The following is a 27,017-nucleotide window of genomic DNA, read 5'->3' as shown; positions in this document are numbered from 1 at the left end:
TTTTTTTACCACGAAAAGAATGTTTTCACTATAGTTCACAAAATGTGATACATGTATGTTTGCTACAATGCAATCCAAAATGCACTTTAGGCACAACCATTTTAAAGGCAGAGCAATAAGCAGTGCTGAGAGATCCTGACACAATTCAGTTTTCTGACCTACATTCACTACTCAGTTTAAAATTCACGTTTAGAACTTCTATTATCTGTTATGAATGTCTTTAACTTTATTTTTTAACAGGGATACAGACACCAGTAAAAGCAATGTGGGGGAAAGGTCATAACCTATCTCTCCTTTTTCTATTATTGTGGACTAGTTTTTGTGCAAAAGATTATGTTAGCTCTGGTCAGCCAATTTCGGGAGACACACCTTTAGCAAACTGTACAGTCACATAGGGTCCAGTCCGTTTTTCTGGTTAAGCAGTGCCCTGTCTGCCCTCATCATGCTCACTAAAAATGGAATCCACATCCTCACACTGCTGATTTGATGTCCAGTGGGAAAGGATCTGGCACAGGAAGATATCAAACTCAGAAAATATTGGTTTTGCCTCCTGGATACGAAGTGTGGCAGAAATGTGTGACCGGCTGAAAAGAATTTCAACTATATTTTGCAGGTAAAAGGTTTTAATTTTTTATGTATTTCTTCACATTTATCTGTTGTGATATGGGAGAGCCCGAGGATCACCAGCCAACAAAGTAGCTTCCGTCAGCATAAACAAGAACAAATAGTCCATACATTTGTGACTCAAAAGATATGTCTCACCGCCAGTATATTAGTCCCACACCAAGGTAAGGGTTCCCGTCTGCTTCCAAGTTAAAGAAAAAGCTCAGCAATACAAGCATCCTAAAGCACACACTTGGGGAATCCAATAAAGCTGTTGTTCCAATTTTCTGGCATTATTTTCTCTTGTTAATGTGTTGCATCAAATTCATGAAGAATCTACACTACACACTTTTGGTTTTGACAGCCATTCGTGCCCTAAAATCAGGTAGATCTAAAATGAACCATGTTTACATTGTGGCACAATATCTGCGCCAGATTCAAAGTAAAGTACCAACAATTCAAATCTTTTGAAAGTGGAGCTAGTTAAGACCAACTCATTTTCGGCATACAGGGAGAGATCCTCACACAAACAGATTTTGCAAAAGTGTCTACTCTGCATTCTAAAAGTAGTGAAGGGTACACCACATTCAAGTACAAGTTCTAGACAGGTACATGAATTAAGTGCAGGCAGCCCCATTTTTAGACTGCGTGCAAGACACTTTAACAAAATCTGTCTGTGCTAGTCTTTATGAATTTCACAAACTGTGCACAGCTTCACACAACACCTCGTCAACACTTGCTGTCTACTTCGTGCCTTTTCAGGCCTGTCTCACGGGTGGGTTTAATCCTGAGAATTCAAAACTGATTCTCTTTTTTTCCCCTAAAGGGACCACAACCCAAACAATTTTTAATAGGAGAATGGATAATGGGATTTTTAGGGTGCTCATCAACAAAAATTAGACATTGTATGTAAAAACTATTTTTATTTCATATGTCCAAATTTTAATAGGCATGAAAAAAAACCAACATGACAAATTCATATGGCCTTTGTACAGAGGTTTCCGCTCAACATGTTTCACTGCAACTGTGGCTTCCTCCGGAGACTTATAGAGCCTTGTACATGATAGCACTAAGGATAAATAAAAGACATTATCAGTTTGTTAGGTAAGTACGGATCATAAAGATCCACAAAGATCCATATGAAATACAGTTATACATAAATTACAAAAATAATACAGATAAGTAATGCATTCTTATATTAACAAGACATTTAATGAATGGCTCTCAACCTGGGTGTCTGCAAGGTTTAAAAAATTTGATGGTAAAATCATAAGTGAATAGATCCGCAGAGTATCAGTGTGCCATAGAGAGAACATACCCCCTAGTGGAGCCTGCAAAGATGTGAGATTAATCCTAATTAAAGTCTCAAGGTGATTACATTTATTTTAATTATGTATTAAATTCTAAAGTTCCCAAATCCTCTTTTAAAAATGACAACCACCAATTACTCACTGTATCCAGAGGGTGATAATTCTAGTGGTGGGATCCAATCGGATCCTATAATCAGCTTTTTATCTCTTGATACTTCAGAGTTATAGACAATATTTCTCCTTAGTAGTGGTAACCTGTATAAGGAATATACATGCCAACAATAACCATGGGAATTTAGCCCACCCAGCAAGAATAGACAACATCAATCCTTTTGAGTGCTTTACATAACCCTCCTACCTCAATAAGAATAGCCCTCAATAACCAGAGGGAGAAAGAGTCATCACTCCACTTTTGTGATAACGTGTGTCATTCAAACAGGTAAAGCAGGCCCCAAGTGTCTGCAATGCTTTTGAGTTAAAGCCAATCCCTAAGTGAAACAGATACCACAATATATTGGAATAAAGCTAAGTTATATCCCCATCTGCAACCATGCTATCATATCAATGAATGTATAAGGGAAAATCTCTACTTGCAGCTAATGGGAGGAGGATTAAATAGATTACCTATCCAGATCTCACATCTTGTTAGTGCAGGCTTCCACCAGGGCAAGCGCCCATAGCTAACAGACCGCCGCCCTGAGAGTCTTTATATGCCCCCCCCCCCACATCCCGGCAGCGTCTGACATCACTGCTGGGATGAGGACGCCTATTCCCCACTGTTCCCACTGATCACAAACTGCAGTGCAATTGGCTGCCGTGGACGCATGACTCAATACGTCCGTAATTATGTCGCATGCATGCGCGGAAACAGCTGTGGCCATTTTGGAAGTTCCTATTCAGCACCAAACGTAATTTAATGCCCATTTCTCCATTAAGGTGTTGATCTGGACATATCTGAGAATGATAAATAGCAGTCAACAGGGAATGGACAACTACTATTCAAGAGAGCATGTTTGCCCTACAATACCAATATGTATTGCAACAAATTAGTCAAACACAACAAAACCACAGCATCCTCATCAATTATTAATGACTCCAGGCTAGAATAATATATTGGCACCACAAGGGACCAGCTGAGGGTGGACCCAGGGATGTATATGGCTCCCCCCAGCCGGATACAAGCAACAAAAACATTGCTGGACTAGAGTGACGCCCCGGCATTTGTATGAGCACCCAATTCACAGGGAATCAACCCACTCATGTCCAAAAGAAATAGCAAAGCCCATCGGGTCACCTAATCATGAGACCTATAGTCAAACCAAATCACTAAACGACTTTTACAATCAGGATTTTTTAATAGGTTAATAAGATTGCAAGTAATGTATTTAAATATCGCAATTCTATATTAGACGTTAAATAATCCCACGTCCTATGGGACAATGAAATATACCATTATTCTCAAACTTTAGATCTGGCTAACTTGTAGGTCGCTCAGTATTAATTCATAGTACTAATATTAGAGAAAGGGTTTGAAGCTGAGAGCTTCATTCAATCCTGGGTACTTGATGGCTGACAAATTGAATATCCATTTAGCTTCCCATTTAATTTTTGAGGATGTACTCCAAGGCAGAAAATCTAATCTTGGTGACATCAAATTGATGATATAAACCCATATGTCAACTTATTGGACTTTCAAATTTCTTGTTAGAGACCAGTTTTACATGGTCCCTAATTCAATGAAAGAATGGCCTCTTTGTTTTACCTACATAAAAAACTCCACACTCATACTCCATGTTGTATACAATGCCCATGGACTGACAATTTACAAAGAAATCCGGTCTATACATTCTGCCATTGGGCAACATGATTTGTTGTGCTCTTCGTATATATTGGCAGAAATTACAGTTTCTACACGGAAAAGTGCCAGTGATTTTAGGACTTTCCTTCTTACATGGAGCGGAGTAGTGGCTGTGGACTAACTGGTCTTTTAGATACTCTGATTTCCTAAACTTTATGTCAGACGCTGCCAGGAAGGAGGGAGCATATAAAGACTCTCAGGGCGGCAGTCTGTTCATTGTGGCCACCTGCCCTGGTGGAAGCCTGCACTAACAAGATGTGAGATCTGGATAGGCAATCTATTTAATTGGGGCCTGCTTTACCTGTTTGAATGACACAAGTTATCACAAACGTGGATTAATTAATTTTTCTCACTCTGGTTATTAAAGGCTATTCCTATTGATGTAAGAGGGTTATGTAAAGCACTCAAAGGGATTGATGCTGTCTATTCTTGCTGGGTGGGCTAAATTCCCATGTGATTGTTGGCATGTATATTCCTTATCCAGGCTACCACTACTAAGGAGAATTATTGTCTAAAACTCTGAAGTATCCAGAAGTAAAAAAGCTGATTAAGGGTTCTGATTAGATCCCACCACTGGGATTATACCCCCCTGGATTTGGTGGGTAATTGGTCAGCATAATGTTTAAAAGAGGATTTGGGAACTTTAGAATTTAATACGTAATTAAAATAAATGTAACCATCTTGAACCTTTAATTAGGATTAATCTCACATCTTTGCAGGCTCCACTAGGGGGTATGTTCCCTCTATGGCACACTGATACTCTGAGGATCTATTCACTTTAATTTTACCATCACATTTTTTGAAACTTTGCAGACACCCAGGGTGAGAACCATTCATTAAGACCCCATTCACACTACCGTGACTTGGCAGGTGACTGGTCAGCCTGACAAGTCGCGGTCCATTGTGTGCTACGGGAACCATTCTAATAGGAGCGACTTAAGTCGCTCCGACTTAGAAAAAGGTTCCTGTACTACTTCGGGGCGACATTGGAGCGACTTGCATAGACATTCATTATATGAAGTCCGTGCAAGTCACGCCGAGGTCGCGGTGCACGCGACTTCACAGGTCGCCCCCGAAGTCGTGCCGCGTTAGTGTGAACCTTGATGTCTTGATGATATAAGAATGCTTTAATTATCTGTAATATTTTTGTAATTTGTGTATATTTGTATTTCATATGGATATTTGTGGATCTTTAGGATCCGTACTTACCCAATAAACTGATGATGTCTTGTATTTATCCTTAGTGCTATCATGCACAAAGCTCTATAAGTCTCCTGAGGAAGCCACAGTTGTGGTGAAACATGTTGAGCGGAAACCTCTGTACAAAGGCCATATGATTTTGTTATGTTGGTTTTTCTTATTGCCTTTTTAACTTTGGATATTTGAAATAAAATGTTGTTTTAAGATACAATGTCTAATTTTTAAGAATAAAGTAAGAATCGGTGCTATTTTCTCAATGGGCAGAAAAACACTCTAATGAATATATATAAGAAATAAAATAATTTCTCAATAAAAGATGTCAATAAGTGTCTTGATCGCTATATCGACTCTGATTCCTTAGGAATCGCACAATCAATCAATAGATGGATGTGACAAATGTAAGATGTCTTAATCAATGTCGGGACTCCGATTCCCTAGGAATCGCACAATAAATGATGAGTGGATGTGACAACTGTAAAAAAGGAGGGAAAGTAGGAACTGACCAATGTATATGGTAAACAACCACTCAACTGAATATATATCAAGATCTACAATGCCATGAATCCCATAATAAACAATGATGAAAAATGAAGAACAAGGTAAAAATCCAATGTGCAATGTGCAAGATTAAATAAATCAATAAATAATCATATAGATAATATGAATCGCATAATACACAGTGGTGATAAAGTGCCAAAAATGACATATATTGCAAAAAAATAATGCGCACTGTGCAAAAAGGAAAATGATGACAATAGCAATGAATAATATCAATAAATAAGACACAAATACTGTAAAATTCATGCATGGTAAAGTGCTTAAAATAGAGGTAGATAATACAGTATGTATTGCACTAAATAGTGAGTGAATAAAAATTGCATCAAAAGTGTCCATGTGTAAATGTGCAAAAAAACTTCATGTGCTCCAAATGCATGTGAAAGGGACTCTTGAGACTCTTCTAATTGCTAGCAGCAAAGGAAACGTGCCACCAAACGTAAGCTAATCCAAAAATGAGTGCAATGGCAGCTCACCTCCAATAAACTCAAAATGAACGTTTTATTAAATATAAAACCGGGCTTGGCTTGGGGGTCTTTCTTCCACTTCAGGGGTTTTGGTACGGGTCCACTGGTAGGTTCTCCTCTCCTTTGAATGCACCAGCCTCTGGGGGATATTACCTCTCTAGTGGTAATGGCCAGTCTAATCCGGGGTTATATGCTCAGATCAGGGATATATAAAGAAGGAGCTTCATAGTGTAGTAGGTTAATCATATATTTTATTCGTAAAAATAGTAAACTTTTTCATTGAAAATGTCACGTGTAGTGACGCAGTGCGTCGGGAGGAGCCGGATGACGTCACTTCCGGTCTACGGCTGAGACCGGAAGTATCGGAGTGTACCGCTGAGTGTGGGTACTTTGTTCCATCACTGACATACCGCTGTTTACTGTGGGAGTTTACTATTTTTACTAATAAAATATATTATTAACCTACTACACTATGAAGTTCCTTCTTTATATATCCCTGATCTGAGTGTATAACCCTGGCTTACCCTGGTCATTACCACTAGAGAGGTATTATCCCCCAGAGGCTGGTGCATTCAAAGGAGAGGAGAACCTACCAGTGGCCCCCTACCAAAGCCCCTGAAGTGGAAGAAAGACTCCAAGCCAAGCCCATTGTTATATTTAAAAAAACGCTCATTTTGAGTGTATTGGAGGTGAGCGGCCATTGCATTCATTTTTGGATTCGTTTACGTTTGGTGGCACGTTTCCTTTGCTGCTAGCAATTAGAAGAGTCACGATAGTCACTTTCTCATGCATTTGGAGCACATTAAGTTTTTTTTGCACATTTACACATGGACACTTTTGATTACATTTTTTTTTCACTTACTATTTAGTGCAATACATATTATCTACCTCTATTTTAAGCACTTTACCACGCATGAATTTTACAGTATTTGTGACTTATCTATTGATATTATTAATTGTTATTGTCATCATTTTCATTTTTGCACAGTGCACTTTAATTTTTTTCCAATATATATAATTTTTGGCACTTTATCACCACTGTATATTATGCAAATTCATGTTATTTATATGATTATTTATTGATTTATTTAATCTTGCACATTGCACATTGGATTTTTACCTTGTTCTTCATTTTTCATCATTGTTTATTATGGGATTCATGGCATTGTAGATCTTGATATATATTCAGTTGAGTGGTTGTTTACCATGTACATTGGTCAGTTCCTACTTTCCCTCCTTTTTTACAGTTGTCACATCCACTCATCATTTATTGTGTGATTCCTAGGGAATCGGAGTCCCAACATTGATTAAGACATCTTACATTTGTCAAATCCATCTATTGATTGATTGTGCGATTCCTAGGGAATCGGAGTCCCGACATTGATTAAGACATCTTACATTTGTCACATTAATCTATTGATTGATTGTGTGATTCCTAAGGAATCAGAGTCAATATAGCGATCAAGACACTTATTGACATCTTTTATTGAGAAATTATTTTATTTCTTATATGTTCATTAGAGTATTTAGTATGTAGTGACACTACACAATTGGCTGCCTTTTCTGCAGAATAATACTTTTTTTACTATTGAGTTTATTGATATATTTCCCATACTTATACGTCTCATACCCCGTTGGTAGCGCATTGGCCTTTTTTCCATCTTAATGTCTAATTTTTATTGATGAGCACCCTAAAAATCCCATTATCCATTCTCCTATAAAAAAATATTTATAAAAATTGAGATGTGGTGCATTTAAGAAAAAAAACTCATATCTCTAGCAAAATCATTCAACAATCCAAAGAATGGTGACAGTCTTATCTGCAATTCAGAACCCACCCTTGGTGTCATGTATATTACACATATATATGCCACTCAACCGTGTACTTAGCTGCTTCAGTGCTCACACAAAAGTGCACAAATCAGAGGCTAAAGGGCCATACACACTATAAGATATTCTGAAGACTTTTTCCTTCAGATTTACCTTTTCTATGTAGTGCAAGGGCCTACCAGATTGCATACAAATTGAAAGTGTTTAGGTTTGACCTCATATTATATGGTTTTGGTAAGTCTGAAGAAAAAAGTCTTCAGAAAATCTTATAGTGTGTATGGCCCATTACTAGAACAGTAAAACCCTCCAAATGAGCACCAGAAGATCTCATTGTTGATGAAACATGTAGGACAGAGTCCATGCTCGTGACGTCAACACACATCATGGAAACCGGAAGCAATCTGCAAATTCCAGCTGCAGTATGTACTGTGGAGTAATGTGAAGACATCATATAGCTATGGTTTAGGATAATCACTTTCAAGTGCTATATGACTTCTAATTGGGAGGGTCATACTGTTCTGGTAAGCCTCTGATTTGTGGATTGGTGTGGGAGCACTGAGGTTTTTTTTTTGTTTTTTACCTGGTTGAGTTTTACACATTATCCTGCAGAGATATATGGTATATACATTTTATTTATTTACTATTGTTACTTATATATCAATTTACGCAACACTTTACAAATATATTGTATGTTCACATCAGTCCCTGCCCTTAGGAGCTTACAATCTTAGGTTCCTAACTCACATTCATACATACACATACTAAATAACCAGTATCTCACCTAGACTTCACAGTGCAGTTCTTTTGTTTTCATGGACATTTTATGATAGTTACAAACACAAACTGTTATTAGTTTCTTTTATAGCGCTGCACTGCAATTTGATTTATGTGTTTTTATATTTTTTGTATCTAATGATGTGCTAGCTGCTCATTTTTCAATTTCATCCTTAAGCGCAATTTTTTTGTCAAAATATTTAGCTGCTTGCCTGGAGTAAACTTGTCAAATTACATATATGTAAGTTGGAATTACCAAGCGTAAGGCTCCGTTTATCATCTTTAACACATTTTCTTTTACATTTTCCTTAAAGTAGTCCACTTATATTCTCCAATGCTATGCCAAGGTAGCACACTGATTACACTCAGCAATTTCACCAAGAGTCTAAAGCCCCGTACACACGCAACGATTATCGGCCGACCGATCGTCCGTCTTTTGTCCAGAGTTGTGTTTTGTTGGTTGGAATGTGCCTAGACTGCACACGAATTTTCGTGCCCAACAAAATTCTACTTCAGAAGTGATGTCATGTGTTGGTTTGCTTTCTTTGTGTTCTTTCTTCTCTGAGCATGCCCAGACTTGCTCATTAGATTTTTCCCTGTCGAAATCTGTACTGACTACACGAAAATTGGCCGTGTTTTGACGGCGGACAAAAATTTTATAGCCTGCACACCAGATTTTTTTCGGCCGAAAAGTTGGAGTTGGTTGTCGGAAGCATCATACTAACAAGCCGAAAATCGGCAGATCAGTCGTTGGACGAAAATTCCCTGCCGATTTTTGATGCGTGTGTACGAGGCTATAGAGACCATTTAGCATGAGGTAGCAGGATTAGGTAGCAGGTGCACAAACCAGACAGGCCACCTTTGGTAAGGATTGTGTTTGTTGGAGGGGAGTCAAAGGAGACACTGGGAGAAAGGTAATGGCCATTGTTTGGGTTGTGGTCCTATCTCACAGAAGAACAATAGTGAACGGGTGTAGGCTCTTGACAGGATCATGGGCCTGCTATTAAAATTAATGTTTCAGGGACACTATAAGGGTCCATGCACACTGAGCTTAAAAAAACACCAGTTCTTTTGGCAGAAAAAAACACTCATATAAAGAGCTTTTGTACAGGCTTTTAGGAGTGCTTAGCATTTTCATATGCCAGAAAACTTCTCTCAAAAATGCAAGACAAAAGGGTTTTTTTCTGCCTCTAAATGCTGAGCTTAACCACTTTAAGACCGGCAGATTTGACCCCCTTCCTGACCAGGCCCTATTTTGCGATTCGACACTGCGTTACTTTAACGGACAATTGCGCGGTCGTTTTCCCACAAATAGAGCTTTCTTTTGGTGGTATTTGATCACCTGTGCAATTTAAATGTTTGCGCTATACACAAAAAAAGAGCGACAATTTTGAAAGAAAAAAACTATATTTTTCACATTCTGCTATATAACATTCCCAAAAAATTTTTAGAAATCTAAATTTTTTTAACATTATAGGCCAATTTGTGTTCTGCTACATATTTTTGGTAAAAAAATTGCAATAAGCGTATTTTGATTGGTTTGCGCAAAAGTTATCGCGTTTACTAACTACGGGAAAGGACTTCGACATTGTGGCATACAGATCGGACCCCTATCTGACATTTTTGACACTTTTGGGGGGACCAGTGACATTATTACAGTAATCAGTGCTAAAAATATGCACTGTTACTGTAATAATGACAATGGCAGGGAAGGGGCTAACCCTATGGGTGATGAAAGGGTTAAATGTGAGTCTCATGCTTACTGACGTGTGGGGGGGGGGGGTTGTGTGACACAGACAAAGATCGCAGGTTCAGCTATGCTGAATCCTGTGATCGCTCCCTGTCTGTCACTGAGAAGATCCGCCTGCTTTGTTTACATAAGCAGGCAGGTCTTCTCACAGTTTCCCCGACGATCGGGGAAAAGAGGTGGCAATCGCCGCCTCTTCTCCTCCAGCCCGACTCCCACTGTGTCTAAACATTGAGTGAATAAGCATAAGCATGCAGCCGAAAGCACTAGGAGTCCAGCGACATAGGTCTACCTCACTGGACCCAGGGGAGTCCCACTGCCACAGTAGGATTACTGTGAGCAGTCGGCAAGTGGTTAAAATATGCATATAAACTCTTCTAGAAGCTATGTTTATGGAATTAGTATTCTGTATTTCTATTTTTTTTTTTTTTTTTTTTAAGGTAACTATGTTACTATGTTCATTACAACATCCTGTAGCCCATGAATACTGAACACAGGGTAGGATTATACAAACTTTGATGGCTTTTCATTCCAGCATGCATTTTAAATAATTTAGGCTGAACAGACAATATGAGGTCTTTAAAAGTGCAATTGTCAACATTTTTAATAAAGGCAAATGCAAACAAAGCAATAGAACTCAATAAAATATCTAAAACAATATTGCAGCAAGAGTATAATATTTTTATCCATACAAGGAATATTTGCATATAAAATACTTATTGATCAGCTGCGGAATGCAACTGACACAATATAGCAGCTTTGGTTCATATTTCAGTAACTAAAAGTGTAACCTATTCTGTCCCTGAGGTCTTATTCCAGCATTTTTCCTACCACTCCAAAGGTCTATAATGTCTGCGTATTTTTCTGGAAAACCAATGTTTGCAATAAGATGGAACGGACTTTTCTTTAAGGCATAACATGTCATTTGGTATGTCCAGTGTCTAGGGACAGTTGAAGGTGAAAACGGTCCATCATACAAAACTTTTTTAATGTGAGAATTGTTATTGTTGCTCTCTAGTCTTACAAATCTAAGGAATGTTATGGAAAGAAGAAATATGGACTGTAGGTGGGTAGATGATAAGGTATTATGTGCTTGCAGGCGAAAGGAAAGAAAAAAACACTAGTCATCCCTTACGGGTATACTACCTCTATCTGTTTATAAGGTCAAAATTGACTAAGCTTAGTTAAGCAATAATATTTGGATATTAAATATGTGCTTCGGTGAATGTTGCCGTAAAACAATGCCTAATTGCCCATGGAAGCTTTTAACACCGCAGACAAATCTTCTCACCAATACCAGAGCTACCAGACTGCCAGTTCTCGTCTTTTACAGATTTTATAGATTAATAGTCAGAAAAACCTAAAAAGTTTTTAGTTATTAGCTTTTAGAAGCTACCACTATATGCATACTTTTAAAACAACAATATAGTTTAATATAAAATTGCATATTTTAAAATGATGTGCAAACCTCAACACTTAAATATTCTATAACACTATAACACATCAATACAGTATATCTCTTTCCTTCATATGATGTAATGTGTAAAGGGGAAGATGTATGGCTACTACTGAACACCGTCATTCAGTAGAAGAAATGTGGTTTTGGTGGCTAATGACATTTAACTTATTCAGCTTGTCCCACAGCCTGCCATTTGCACAGGTAGGCTCAAAGGCATCAGTAGACAATTAATGTGCAGGTCTGTTAAAACACTGCAGTAACATGCCAAAATTTTTCTGCAAAAACAAAATATACTTTTGGGTTGGAAAAAAAATAGGAATCTTTACACAATAAATTGTGAAAATATTCACTTCAATTATCCAACTGAAATAGGTAAACAGAAATTTGCTTTTCACTTGACTGGATAAATTAAGTGAATATTCACACAATTTATTAGGCTATCTTAACAATCCCTTGTACTGTTCTTCCACACTCCAAACAAGTTTCCATCTATTATTTTGTAATTTTCCTGCAAAAAGCTAGATAAGATAGAGTCTACCACCTCATGCCCAACTGTTTAGAGATCTGCCTTCATCCACTTTCAGGGAATTTAGCGGCAGGAACTATATTTTGTTATGACTGTTATTCTATGCCTCAAAACAAGCCAGTATTATTATTATTATTATACAGGATTTATATAGCACCAACAGTTTGCGCAGAGCTTTACAATGTGAGGGAAGACAATACAGTTACAATACAATTCAAAACAGTAGGAACTGGAGGACCATGCTCGTTAGAGCTTACAATCTAGAAGGGAGGGTCAAGTGAAACAACAAATATACCTCCATTTTCTCCATCAGCCCATCCCCCACGGTTATTGCCTTTTAAGTGTGGGTAGGATAGGCTTCTCTGAAAAGGAGGGTTTTCAGAGATCTCAAATCAAAATGAAGTCTAGGAATGATTTTAAAAGTCAAGAACATATGATTCTGTTATAGAGAAAGTCAAATTATGTAAAGACAATTATGGTGGTTTTAAGGCTGAAGGTGCATTACATAACAAATAAATCCTTGGTGTTTAATGCATCTTATAGTGCACTACAAAATCTTGCAGTTAACAATGAATATGTTATCATGGTAGCTTTGGCACTTTTAGGCTTCATTTAGGAGCAGCGTTTTTACAGCTTGCCAGTCGCCTTCCCTTAAGCTGCAATAAGCTGTGTTCGCCCGCTGCAAAGATTTCCCGACGTGTAGTAATCTGCCGAATTCAACAAAATAAGGAAGTGCCGCAAAAGCGATACACACAGTTACGACATGTAAATGGGGTTAGGACAAGCGGTGCGGAGGCGTTGCATCACTTCCTCACCGCCTGTCAGTAGCCTGTGAAGCATCATCCAAACGTGGTTCGGGTTTCAGAGGAAAGGGAGAATTAGACACATGTCTAAATCTACTCTAGGAAAACAGTGTAAAGCATGTATAAAGCTTGGGATTCCTTTTAATGGTGAAGTTAGCAGAAAGCAGGGATGGGAGGATAATGAGCTTAATAGTAAATACAGTCCTATTCGTGCAAAAAAATGACATACTTTATATAGGCAATGCAGGATATTTGAACCACTTCTCCTATTATTTAAATAAATATTTACTATTGTACATTTTAGGGCCTCGAATGTCCTTCAAAGGCCAACAATAGGTTGCTGTAACCTAAATTATTTTGGCGCTTAAAAAACATTGACGTCCTCATAAATACAATCCATGAACTTTTTTCCATACAATAAATATTGTCTGAACAATATTATACAGTTTTGACTTGAAAAAATTTAAATTATGTAAATAAATTAATGCTGAATAATCTATTGTTAAAATATTTAAGTAAATTTATGTTATATAAAAAAAAACAGTTAACTGTTGGCTATTATTTTTCTTGTGTTATATGAAAATTGAAAGTCTTCTCAAAAATAAAACCAAAACCCCAGAATAAATCAGTAATAATAAATAGTGTGGAAATCTGATAAATGTTGGTACATAAGTAGTTTGTGCACATCTGCAGTGAAATATCATCGCTGAACAATTATTTGTCCAGTTAGAAAAACCAGGCAGAGGCCTGTGATTTAAATGGTACAATAATAAGATATATGGGTATTCAATTAGGAAAACATCTGGTTGAACTGCTGGGTGACACGGATAAAAGTCGTCCGCCTGCTTAGCTCTTTGAGTTTAGCCGCTCCAACATATGTACAAGTAGATCGAAGTCCTCCTAGGATGTCTCGAACAGTGTTCTCCACATCTCCTTTATATTGTACCTCTATAGTCCTGCCTTCGGAAGCCCTGAAAAAGAAAACAAAAAGTGGTGAATGCTCCTCCTAATATTTTAAATAATGCAATTTTACTTTATCTATTAGCTATTAGTTTAAACCTGATATAGTTTAAAGCTAAACTCCAGGCAAACAGCTAAATATGCAGGTGGGTCCTGAATGTGTATTCAGAATGGTCTAAAATGGTGAGTGGGGTACCCCGAGGTTCTGTCTTGGAACCAATTCTGTTTAATCTATTCATAAATGATATAGAGGATGGGATAGATAGCTCAATCTCAGTTTGAGACACAAAGATAAGCAGGGTAATACCTCCACATCAGGATATATACATTTTACAGATAAACAAAATAATAGAGTGGGAAGCTACATGACAAATGAGGTTTAATGTGGAGAAATGTAAAGTAATGCAGTTGGGTACTAAAAACATAAATGCAAACTACTCACTAGGTGGGAGAACATCTGGGGGAATCAAGGATGGAGAAAGATCTTGGGGTCCTAGTGGAAGACAGACTGAGCAATAGCAGGCAATGTCAAGCTGCAGCTACCAAAGCCGGCAGACTATTAGCATGCATAAAAAAGAGGATCTACTCCAGAGATAAAACTATAATCCTGCCAATTTTAAAAAATCTGGTCAGGCTTCATCTGGAGTCTTCTGTCCAGTTCTGGTCACCAGTCCTCAGAAGGGATGTGCTGGAGCTGGAGAGAGTCCAAAAGAAGGGCAACAAAATGAATAAGGGGATTGGAGCACCTTAATTATGAGGAACAACTACAAGCTCTAAATTTATTCTCGCTGGAGAACAGATGCTTGAGAGGGGACCTGATAGTGATTTACAAATACTTTAATGGTGATCCCAGCATAAGAAAAAGGCTATTCAGTCTCAGGAAGTGTAAGAGGACACATGGCCACCCAATGAGATTGGAGGAGAAGCGGTTAAACCTTAAGCTGCGCAGGGGGTTTTTTACTGTCAGAGCGGTAAGATTGTGGAGGGGAGTATTGATATTTTTAAAAAATCTTGGACATGCATCTTAACCACTTCTGCACTGGAAGGTTTTACTCCCTTAAAGTGGTGTTCCAGCCTCCCCCTCCAAAAATTAAAAGTCAGCAGCTATACATACTGTAGCTGCTGACTTTTAATATTAGGACACTTTCCTGTCCTGGAGTCCAGCGATGTTTGCACCACAGCCGATGTTTCCATTGGCTGCCGGGTGCTGCTGCCACCATTGCCGGTAAGGGAACCCGGCAGTGAAGCCTAGTGGCTTCACGGGCGGGTCCCCACTGCGCATGTGCGAAGCACGCTACACATTCGTATTGGCTTGGCGGCGTGGGAAGGAGGAGGGGGCCAAACTTCCGAGGGACAGCACCGCGGCACCGTCTCCCGGAAGTGGGGAAGGGTACCTGTCAAAAACAGGTACCCATTCCCCCTTCCCCACTGAAAGGTGCCAAATGTGGCACCGGAGAGGGGGGGGGGGAGAAAGCAAATGAGCGGAAGTTCCACTTTTGTGTGAAACTCCACTTTAATGACCAGGCCATTTTTTGCGATATGGCACTGCGTTACTTTAACTGACAACTGCGCAGTCAAGCGACACTTTACCCAAAACAATTTCCCCACAAATAGAGCTTTTTTTGGTGGTATTTGATCACCTCTGCGGGTTTTTTTTTTGTGCTAAAAACAAAAAAACAACAATTTTGAAAAAAAAAAAAAAAAAAACATTATTTTTTATTTTCTACTATAAAACACAGCCAATAAAAAAAAAAATATTTAAAAAAAATCTAATTTCTTCATCAATTTAGATCAATATGTATTCGGCTACATATTTTTGTTAAAAAAAATCCCAATAAGTGTATATTGATTGGTTTGCGCAAAAGTTATCGCATCTACAAACTAGAGGATAGATTTATGGAATTTTTATTTATTTTATTTTTCTTTACTAGTAATGGCGGCGATTTGGATTTTTAGCAGGACTGTGACATTGCGGCGGACAGATCTGACACCTAACTGACACTTTGGAACCAGCGACATTACTACCATAATCAGTGCTGACAATATGTACTGTTACTGTCCTATTGACACTGGCAATCTCTATCTATCTATCTATCTATCTATCTATCTATCTATCTATCTATCTATCTATCTATCTATCTATCTATCTATCTATCTATCTATCTATCTATCTATCATAAATCTTAATCCAAAAGAGAAATTCCTGTATTGAACTGAATCCCTGACAGACCAGATTTTCCCAGGTCCATTCGTCCCCGGCCCTTACAATGTTTTCCACCTTGGGAAAACACTTGAAACATACAGTAATTACAACACTTCCTAATGATCGTGCTTTAAGAATGTGCGCATTTGTGGGGAAAAGAACCTCCAAAGTGACATGTCAGAATAATAGCATCTACCTCTTCAGTGTGGAGTCAGCAAAGTCTTTAGTATTTGCACAAGACTCTCCTAGACACTGGATAAGGGAATAAATTAGCTAGTGAAGAACACAGCATCTAACTGGCAGGTCCTGTGAAGTATCATTCATGACAGGCTGAGGTGCAGAAATAGGATTTGACACTATCCTTACACTTTGCTGCTACAGAGATGTAAAAAAATGAACCCCCTGGGGAATTTATACTACACAATGAGTTGCTTCTTCACCTAATTATCCCCTTATAGTTTGTCATGTGTCTGGTCTCAGAGTTCCACAGACCACACTATATTTCTACTACATACTTAAGCTTCAAATTACCATAAAAAGGCAGTCAAATGGAGGAGCTGTACAAATATAGAGATGCAACCTGCTGTTTTTTTTTTCTTATTTCTTCCTGCTAGTAATCAATAAACTATATATATATATATATTACTGTGCTAAAGTTTTAGGCAGATGTGAATAAATGCTGTAAAGTAAGAATGATTTAGAAAATAAATATTTTTTTTATCAATCTACAAAATGCAAGATGAGATGAGTGAACAAAAGAAAAATCTAAATCAAATCAACATTTGGTGTGACGACCCTTTGGCTTTGAACCAGCATCAATTCTTACACTTGCATACTTTGTATACTTGCACATAGTCAGGGATTTTGTAGGATTAGAGACACGTGTATGATTAACCAACTATAACAAGCAAGTGCTAATGATCATCAATTTCATACGTAGGTTAAAAAAAAGTCATTAATTGAAACAGAAACAGCTGTGTAACAGGCCTAAGTTGGGGAGCTGTGTAACAGGCCTAAGTTGGGGTTATGGAAGACAGTTTCATGTCACAGGTCATACACTATGGCAAGTGAAAGCACAAAAAACAAAACACTACAGTGCTAACTCTCTGCCAATCCCGTAGTCATAGGATATTGTATAGCAAGTAATAAATGAGTGAGCAATGAAAAAAGTCTTATTTCCAGAGGTGTGGGAATAAATGTCAATAATAGTGATTGGCTGACACTATCAGTGCTTGCGAGGCTGCCTTTTACTGTGGGCTGGGAATCCACAATCTGAAATCAGGCAAAGAGAGGTGCCAACAGGCATAGTGTAGTGCAATCTATTATAAGTAAAAGTCAATATAAACAATGATGACAATGACAAACAGATGGGGGTTAGGATGACAGTTTGCAGTGGATAGGATTATCGGAGTGAGGGCCGGGAGCTGGGGTCTCTGTCCGAGGTGGAAAAAAGCAAGCCATGCTCCAGGCTCACCAGGCTCCCTCCCCACAGCTTGCTTTTTCCACCTCAGACAGAGACCCCAGCTCCCGGCCATCACTCCGATAATCCTATCCACCACAAACTGTCATGCTCACCCCCCTCTGTTTGTGAGTGCCATCATTGTTTTTATTGACTTTTACTTAAAATATATTGTGCTACACTATGCCTGTTTGGGGCCTCTCTTTCCCTTCCTTCATATACTATGGCATGACTGACCACAGCAACAAGACACAATGTAGTTACACGGCAAGGTTTCTCCCAGGCAAAGAGTTCAAAGCAGACTGGGGTTTCAAGATGTGCTGTTCAAGCTCTTTTGAAGAAGAACTAAGAAACAGGCAATGTTGAGAGCAATACAATTAATGAGTATCTACAGGCAACAGTGAAGCATGGTGGAGGTTCTTTGAAAGTTTGGGGCTGCATTTCTCCAACTGGGTTTGAGATTTGGTCAGGATCAATAGTATCCTCTTTTGTAAGAAACACAGGCAGATACTTATCCATCATACCATTCCATCAGGGAGGCGTGTGCTTGGCCCCAAATTTATTCTGCAGCAGGACAATGACCCCAAACATACAGCCACTGTCATTAAGGACTATCTTCACTGTAAAGAAGAAAAATGAGTCCTGGAAATTATGTTTTGGCCCCCACAGAGCCCTAATCTCATCATGGAGTGTGTCTGGAATTACATGAAGAGACAGAAGGATTTGAGTCCGTCTACATCCACAGAAGATCTGTAGTTAGTTTTCTAAGATGTTTGGAACAACCTACCTGCCGAGTTCCTTCAAAAACTGTGTGCAAATGTACCTAGAAGAATTGATCCTGTTTTAAAGGCAATTTGTGGTCTTCAGTTTGCTCACTTTACATTTTGTAAATTGATAAAAAATAAACCTCCTCTCCAGCCTGGTGCTCCGCTGACTGTCATTCACTGCTTTATATTTGGCGCTGACCAAGAACTGAGCAATTAGCAGTCACATGATCGCTCAGCTCTTGGGCTTAGAGATAATGTAGGACAGCTGCAGCATCACACTGAATGAGGTGAGTATGTATGGTTTTATTTGTATATAGCTCAAACTTCTCCTTTAAGCAACCTAGGTTTATACTGTTGGATACAAGGTAAATGGAGACTAGGCACATAAGAATGGCCTGCCCCTGGAGGCTATAACAAGCACCCCCCACCTACACACACACACACCTCACCCCTATTTTCTCTATTAGCCAGTGAGGGACACAGCTTAATGATGATTAGGTAGTCTAGGGTTGTCCAAAAGCAGTCCGAACTGAGGGGCTGGAGCACCTAAACAACACAGACCAGATCAACAAAAAAATCCAATAAAGGAAAACCAAGGGCATGAAATAGTTACTTGCAGAACTTTTCCACCAACACAAACTAGGGGAGGCAGAAACATTGATCATGTAAGATTTAGGGAAAGTATGTGCAGAAGACCAGATTGCAGTCTTGCAAATCTATGACACAGAGGCCTGGTGACGAAAAGCCCCCAAAACACTTACTGCCCTGGTGGAGCTGAAGTAAAGCCTCATGGTCCTCAAAGTCAGGAAATAGAGAGAAATGTTTTTGGGGTGACTTGGTGGCTAACATAGGCAAAGCAACAAAATATCTTTAAAATAAAAAGTAGAAACCTCTCTTGATAAAAAAGAGTTTGCGGATTTAAAAACAAACCTTTCTTTGTGGAAGATCAAATAGTGCTACCTACAAGAGAATGCTGACAAATGAGAAAACCTCCTGGTCAATATAATGTTTACAAGAAAGGCTACCTTACAAGAAAGCAATGCCAAAGATATGTCTCAAATATGTCCGTAAGGAGGTCTTTGTAACGCTGACAATACAAAATTAAATTCCACAAATAGAATGGAAGCTTAATAATGGAGCAAAATCTGCAACCTCTTGTATAAAATAACAAATCAGTTAAGGATTCGCAAGAGGACATTGAAAAAAAGAATAGACAGTGCAGATACTGGATGTTTCATGGTGCTAAGGGCCAGGTGTTTTGCTACATCATAATGCAGAAAGAAAGAACATGGCCTACCAAAAAGGCACGTCGGGAAACCCCCAAGACTCATACCAATGAAAAGATATGTCTTCTACCTTTCTATGTGGAATATAAATTTAGGCACTTTTATTGTGGTCCAGGGCACGGATTCCAAAAGGCCTCTCTCTCTCCGGACCTCGTTTTCAACAGTCAGATTGTCAAAGCACTGACTGTTAGATTCCACCTTTCTGTTGAAACAAGACACTAGTAAATCCACATCTGGCATCTGCCAACACAGACATATGTCTTGAAACACCTCCGCATGAAGTAGGCCAATCTCCAAGAACCAGATGTTGTCTGTGAAAATCAGCATGCCAATTTTTCACCTCAGGAATGTGCATCAAAAATTACTGAAACATAAATCTTGGCCAGGACAGGATAGACAATACCCCTGTCGCTGCCACAACATTCTTGGTTTCATAGGCGTGCACATGGTGTATCTGCTGGGTGTGCCCTAATAGTCTCGTGTGGAGCAGTTTCTCCTTTCTGCCTGCCCCCTCCCCAGCAGCGCTGCCTTCTTCTCTCCTCTCCCTGGAACTGTGGGCACACAGGGGCATTTTTCAGGATAGAGAGCGGTAAAAGGAGTCGGTAAATATGTAATTTACCGGCCCCATCCTTTTCTAAATGGCCCTATTCATTACTGAAACTTAGTAAACTGTGCCTTCTATACTTCAGTTTGTGAATGAACAGGAAGCCCCGCAGCACAGAGCACTTCCCACTCATGTTTAAGCTTTGGGTGCATACCCTAATGCAGGAGCCAAACACACACCTATGCTTGGTTCACCCTCTGATGACTATTGCAAGTCACAGCTGTGGTATTGTCCACTTGAATCTGGGCTGGATGACCGGTCAGAATTGTAGATCAGTAAGGTAATATTACTTGTGACTGCAGGCGGTTGAGTGGAAGAATATAAAAAACAAATCTGCGCAAATGGTGAAAACAAATAAATTGTCAGCAGCTGTACACAATCCAGACACCTGATTAACATAAACATAAAAACAAAAAGTGCAGCGCTAATAGTTTTTAATAAATGAACCTGTTGAAAGTCCATATAAAACAGTCCCATCATAAGCTGTGAAAGATAGGAAATCCCTCAATACGTGAACAGTGATGAAAGAATAGCAGAAGTGTCACCAGCCTGTGACCTCACACCGGGCTTACCCTATATAAAGTGACCCCCTAATAAGGCAGGTCTCATTCACTTTATTTACAATAGATAGGGCCAGGATCCAAATCCCTGGGAAGTTCTTCCCTCGAGCCAGATGAATGGCACCACATGCAATAAACAAGCAGACAGCGTCCCCCATTCATAATAGTTGTGTCAAGGAGAGCTCTTACAGGGTAAGTGCGGTGTGAGGTCACAGGCTGGTGACACCTCTGCTATTTTTTCATCTCTGTTCATGGATTGAGGGATTTCTTATCTTTCACAGCTTCTGAGGGCACTGATTTATTTGCACTTTCAATAGGTTCATTTATTAATCACTATTAACGCTGCCCTTTTTGTTTTTATTTTTAGGTTGGTTGGAAGTGCTGATTCCTCATGAGACCACTAACCCTGAACAGTCAAAGGGACTAGAACTTTGCTGCAGCCCAGCATCCGTAATCACAATCTTCTATGGCGAGAAAAGAAAAACAAAACAGCCCATTTTCATTGCCGGAGACAGAAGCCACCAAGATAGTGACATCTTATATTGCAGATGTAACCAAACCAGGCTGTCTGGGGATACGCTGGAATTGTCCAATGTATGATCCTCTGCAAAGTTCTGGAGCAAAATTGAGCAAAAGGATTACTTCAAAAGGTGAACACTGTCCTAAAACCTGCATGAAATTGTCAAACCTGATTGAACCTTGTCTACTTCTGTCAAGAAAGGAAAATCTTGGTCTGAAGGGTTTTCAAGGGGAAGTTCTAAGTATTCAAAGTGATGACAAAATCATAGACTACTTCCCAATGTTCAGAATCGATCCAAAATCTTGCAGTCTGATTTACACATTAGAGTTTAGGGAGAAAATCTTTTCTCTCAGCAGCAATCGTCCAGATATTAAATGACTGGAAGACCCAGAACTTGCACAGACACCTTTGAAAGTGAAGCAAGGTCAAAGGGAAGACAAACTGATAATGGATGTCGTTTACAGCAAAATGAAGAAATCTCTGATGACCTGGAAAAATAGGAATGAGTAGATGCTTGTCCTTTGTGTCAATGGATGTCAAGAACTCTCTGTGATGAAGGACGAAGGACGAAGATGGAGGACAGAGCAAAACTCTATTTTGTCCCTTCTGCAAATTAACTCTAGCATCCAAGCATTGGCTATGAAATCTTCCAAAATTCTCACGAAGGCCATCATACAACTCCATACATTTAATGGAACTGGTAGGGTCAGACCTTAATGCAGTGGCAATTTATCTGCTGGCTTGGATTCTCATCCAGAGAAGAAAAGAACAGACAGTCTCCCAAGAAAGGTAAATGTGAGAAATGCTTCTTACATTCTTGTTTCGCTGACCAAAATTAAAGCCTAGATAGAGGAATGGTTACTCAAGAAACTACTCTGCTAACCCCCATCTGCCAACATTAGCAGCCAACAAGAACCAGCTTATGGATCTGGATCAGTTAGTCAAGGTTTGAGAATGAGAGCTGAGTTGAGCATGGGAAGAATAGTATAGACTACAAAAAGGTAAATGGGCTAATTGCTTAAAATTTCTTGTCAATAGGGTCCCTAGAAGAAGGAACAGGTTAGTCAAAGTCTATTTGGCTGAAAACCGGCAGGTTGACTACAGGTGTAGAAGACCTGTTTCCCACTGTTTTGGTAAAACAACTGCCACTTTGAATTCAGTTGGTGGGATTGTTCCTCTAGGGCAGTGGTCCTCAACTCCGGTCCTCAGGGCCCACTAACAGTCCAGATTTTAAGTATTACTTTGGGGAGATGCAGACTAGAGTACTGCAATCACTGAGCAGCAAATGATATCACCTGGGATGTATTTCAGTTATCTTAAAAACCTGGCCTGTTAGTGGGCCCTGTAGGCCAGGGTTGAGGAACACAGCTCTAGGGTAGGGAGGAATTCAGTGTCTAACAACGATCAATACTCCGGAGGGTCCCTGGCCAAATCAGCAATACCAGGCATGTCTGAATCAGCTAGTGAAGATGGTGGTGGGTGTTTTAGGTTCTTGCGAGCGGAAAGAGCTAAGATTTACACTAACTGTAACAGAAAAAAAAAAACTGCTGCTGCTGCTTGAAAGGATGAGGAATAAGCACCAAAAGATGGAAGAGGGGATTAGGAAGTGGCCACCAATGCGAGCGGATCCGACTGCTGTTTGTAAGAAACATCTTTACCTGTGTCAAGCTTAACCTGGCAAATAATGCAAAGGAAGTTCTAAGCTAGTTAGTTACCTATAGCAGCCTGACCACTAACCTTCTGCACCTCTTACACCACATATCTTAAAGAGGCCGCTCTACCACAGGAAAGTAAAGGCTGCCCTACTCTCATAGGAATACACAGGGACCAGCTGAGTGTAGTTCAGTGTCTTTTGCTGACACAAAACCTGCTTTGCATGCTACTCAACCTATCCCACCCGAATTCAGTCATTGCAGGTTAGCTTGTCAGTCAGTGTGCTTGATGTGTCATCCAGCCAATTACCATTAGAAGTAAGCAGTGCTGATGGATTCTGGGGCTATGCTGTGAAACTGGACTTCAATGTGCATGATTCTAACAGAAATCACCAATGACCCTTTTGAGTCCACCTCTGCTATACGGCTGTAATTGAGATAGGCTAAGCTGATGCCCTGCTCCTTCAGAGGTCTCGCTACACTGTAGCTCCAGATTTTGTGGATATCACCCAGACAATAGCCAGCTTGGGAGAAATACCTAGTGGCACTCACATACAAGCTCAAATTACTCAAACAACTATAAAATAAAGATATCCACCACTTGGTTTACGCTGTTCCAATGGGGCTATGTGGATATTCAATTAGAGAGAGAGAGTCTGTGCTCCCTCATTTAGAAAAATATATATATAAAAAGAGCTATGATATCAGTTTCATGCATGCATTTTGTTATAAATGTTTTTCTTTTAATTCAAGAAAAAAAAGTACATAAGTTTACAATTGTATAAACTTAAAAAAAATAAAATAAAAAGCTATGTGTACAAGAATGAAACATTAGACTAAGGCTGGCCATACATTATATGTGTTTTTTTTTTTAACAAGCAGGTTGAATGAAAAAAAAAAAAAGAAAAAAAGAATGTGCTGATTACCCCATTCCCACACTCAGTGCTGATGGGGGAATCTATCCCGCAGCACACTGTGGGAGCCTTATCCCGCTAGCGGGGAGCCTTTCCCATTGGCAGAATACAATGATCAGTGTTGCTGGCTATAACCAGAGGCAATGATCATCCAGGAAAAACCTGACAGGTTGGTTGTACATAAGTTGAGCGATAGATTAATTTATATATAACCAGCTAGCCCATACATGGATCAAAATTCGTCTTATCCCGCTGAACTGGTTGAATTTCGATCCATGACGATCCATAATCAAAAGATTCACAAAACTGATGCAAAGTGAATATTTAAAAAGTAAAAAAAGGTTAATTCGTCTAGTTTCCCAATTATTTTCTTGGAAACAATAACCAATGTCACAACAGATTTCTCTGAAAATGCAGGGGTCTCCAAATCCCCATCAGTGTCCTCCCTTACATCAAAGCCCCCCTTACATCAGAGTCCCCATCAGATTTACCACTTATATCAGGGTTCCCATCAGAGTTCCCTCCCTACATAAGGGACCCCATCAGTCCCCCCTTACATTGGAGCCCCTTCCTTGCATCAGTGTCACCTTTACAACAGAGTCCCTCTTACATCAGTACCTCACTTACAAGAGTGTCCCCATCAGAGTCCTGCCTTACCTTAGTGTCCTCTTCAGGGTTCATTTTTACATCAGTGTCCCCATCAGAGTCCCACCTTGCATCAGTGTCCCTAATAAAGTCCCCCACATACATCAGTGTTCCCATCAGCATCTTTCCTTACATCAATTTCCTCATCATCCTCATCTGAGACCCCCCTTGCATAAGTGCTTCCATCAGAGTCCCCCTTACTTCTGTAATTAGACTTAAAGAGTGGTGTAGTAGCGGGGGGTGAGGCGGAGACAGGGGATGCAGCAGGCCTGGCAACAGGAAGTTCTGTCCTCCTGTGACTGCTGGGGTCACATCATTGGTTGTTGGATGTTGGTAGCCCTAGACACCAAAGAGACACAGTGCAGTGGGGGGGGGGGGGGCTGCGATCCTGCTCCTCCTGCTGGTCTGTAGGCAGCATCAGATAGGTGAGGTAGACAAAGCAGAGCACTGAGCAGCAGCAACAAGACATTTCTTATGAGGTTATAAAGTAAATCTGCCTGTACATTAATATTCTATACTTACTATGGACTGTTTCACTCTGCTATACATTGCCACAATGCTTTATGCTATATGGCGCGCTGTATGTTTCCTAATCCATATCACCACCATCTGTATGCTAGGCTGTACATTCCCTATTCTGCACCATCTTACCTCTTATGCCATGCTGTATGTTCCCTATTCCACCACACACCTCACTCAATATGCCATGCTATACATTCCCTATTTCTCACCACCTTAATTTCCTATTCTGCACTGCCTGATTTGGTATGCCACGCTGTACATTTCCCCTTCTGCACTGGCTCATTCTGGATTCCTCGTTGTACAGCTTCCACGCTGCCCCATTTGATACACTATGCTGTACAAGCCTTTTTTTTTTTCTTTTCTTCTTTTTTGCACCATTTTACTCAATGCTCTATATTCCCAATTTTAAACTGCCAAATTCTGTGCTCGACGGTGTACATTTTAGATTTGATATTGACCCATTCTGTAAGCTGGGCTGTACATTTTATATTCCACAGAGCCCCTTTGTATGCACTGTGCTGTATCTTTTTTAGTCCACAGTGCCCTATTCTATACTTTCTGCCATGCATTTTATGTATCACATTCTCCTATTCTGGACGCTGTTCTGTACAATTTATATTATACACCATCCCATTTTGTATGCAGTGCTATATTTTCTATATTCCAAACTGCCTCATTCTGTACGCTGCGCTATTCGCTGTGTATTATCTTTACAGCATGCTGTACATTTCCTATTCCACAGAACCTTATTCTGTACGCTGTGCTGTACATTTGATGTTCAACTTATGCTTAGTTCTAATTGCTGTCCAGTACATCCCACAGTAGGCATGAGAAAATGTCTTATCTTGCATTGGTGTCGTAGGGCTTCCAATCACACCAGTAAAACTGACACCAGTGCAAGAAAGGGATTCTTTATATTAATTATTTTTTTATTCAGTGCTTTACATCAGACATACAGTGAGATGTGCCTTACAGGTAATTTACTTTTACATTTACTATGAGAAAAAAAACAACAGTTGCAAGAGATTAATAGAGCAAGCATTGGAAGGGCCGCAGCCCAAACTACTTGTGATAGCAACCAATCAAAATATACTGTATAAGAAGATGTAGTGTGAAGTTAGATTATGTAATTTCCTTAGGCACCAACCTTTATAACCCACTACTCTTAGAAAGAACCAAAGGGTAATGCCATTCAGCAAACCAAACTAATGGAACGTTATATCTGGAACATCCTGTGAGGGCTGGTAAAGGTATATATGACACATAGAAAACCGGGGAGTAAAGAAAAAGAGGAGAGAAAAAAAAAAGAAGCATAGTAGAGGGGAGAAACGTGGGCAAAAAGAAGACAAATGAGGTAAATCTGTAGATCTTCCCTGGGCAGAGCACTTCCAGCATAAATGAGCAACACCTAGGAGTGAGTATATCATGCGGGAGCAGGGCTTTTTTTCAGCGGGAACACAGGGGAACGCAGTTCCGGCAACTCCAGAACTGAATGTATGTATGTAATGTATGTTGCTGGGGGTCAGTTGTTGCTGGGAGGGAGGTACTGTAGAGGAAGGGGTCTATTGATGCTGGCTACTGAGGAACCTTTTGTTGCTGGAAGGGATCTATTTTTGCAGGGGGGGTCTATTGTTGCTGGTAGGGATATATTTTTGCTGGGGGTGAATTTTATGTTGCAGGGGGTCAATTGTTGCTGGCAGGGATGTACTGTTGAGGGAGGGGTATTTGTTGCTGGCTGCTGGAGGGTCTATTAATGTTGGCTGATGGGAGTCTATTGTTGCTGGGGTGGATCT

At 39.6% G+C, this 27,017-nt stretch overlaps 1 protein-coding gene across 1 annotated transcript in view; it reads right to left on the bottom strand.

Moving 5' to 3' along the window:
• Positions 1-13,650: 13,650 nt before the first annotated feature.
• The window catches only part of GMPR (guanosine monophosphate reductase), a 100,207-nt gene continuing 86,840 nt past the window's right edge, over positions 13,651-27,017 (bottom strand). Inside the window, exon 9 of the mRNA XM_082259615.1 lies at positions 13,651-14,103. Within this exon, the coding sequence (XP_082115741.1) occupies positions 13,923-14,103 (181 nt within the window). The 3' untranslated portion in view covers positions 13,651-13,922. The remainder of the gene's footprint in view (positions 14,104-27,017) is intronic.

Source organism: Pelophylax lessonae (assembly GCF_965119305.1).
Source record: "Pelophylax lessonae genome assembly, chromosome: 5".
Classification (NCBI taxonomy): domain Eukaryota; kingdom Metazoa; phylum Chordata; class Amphibia; order Anura; family Ranidae; genus Pelophylax; species Pelophylax lessonae.
This window is presented reverse-complemented; position numbering and strand designations above follow the sequence as displayed.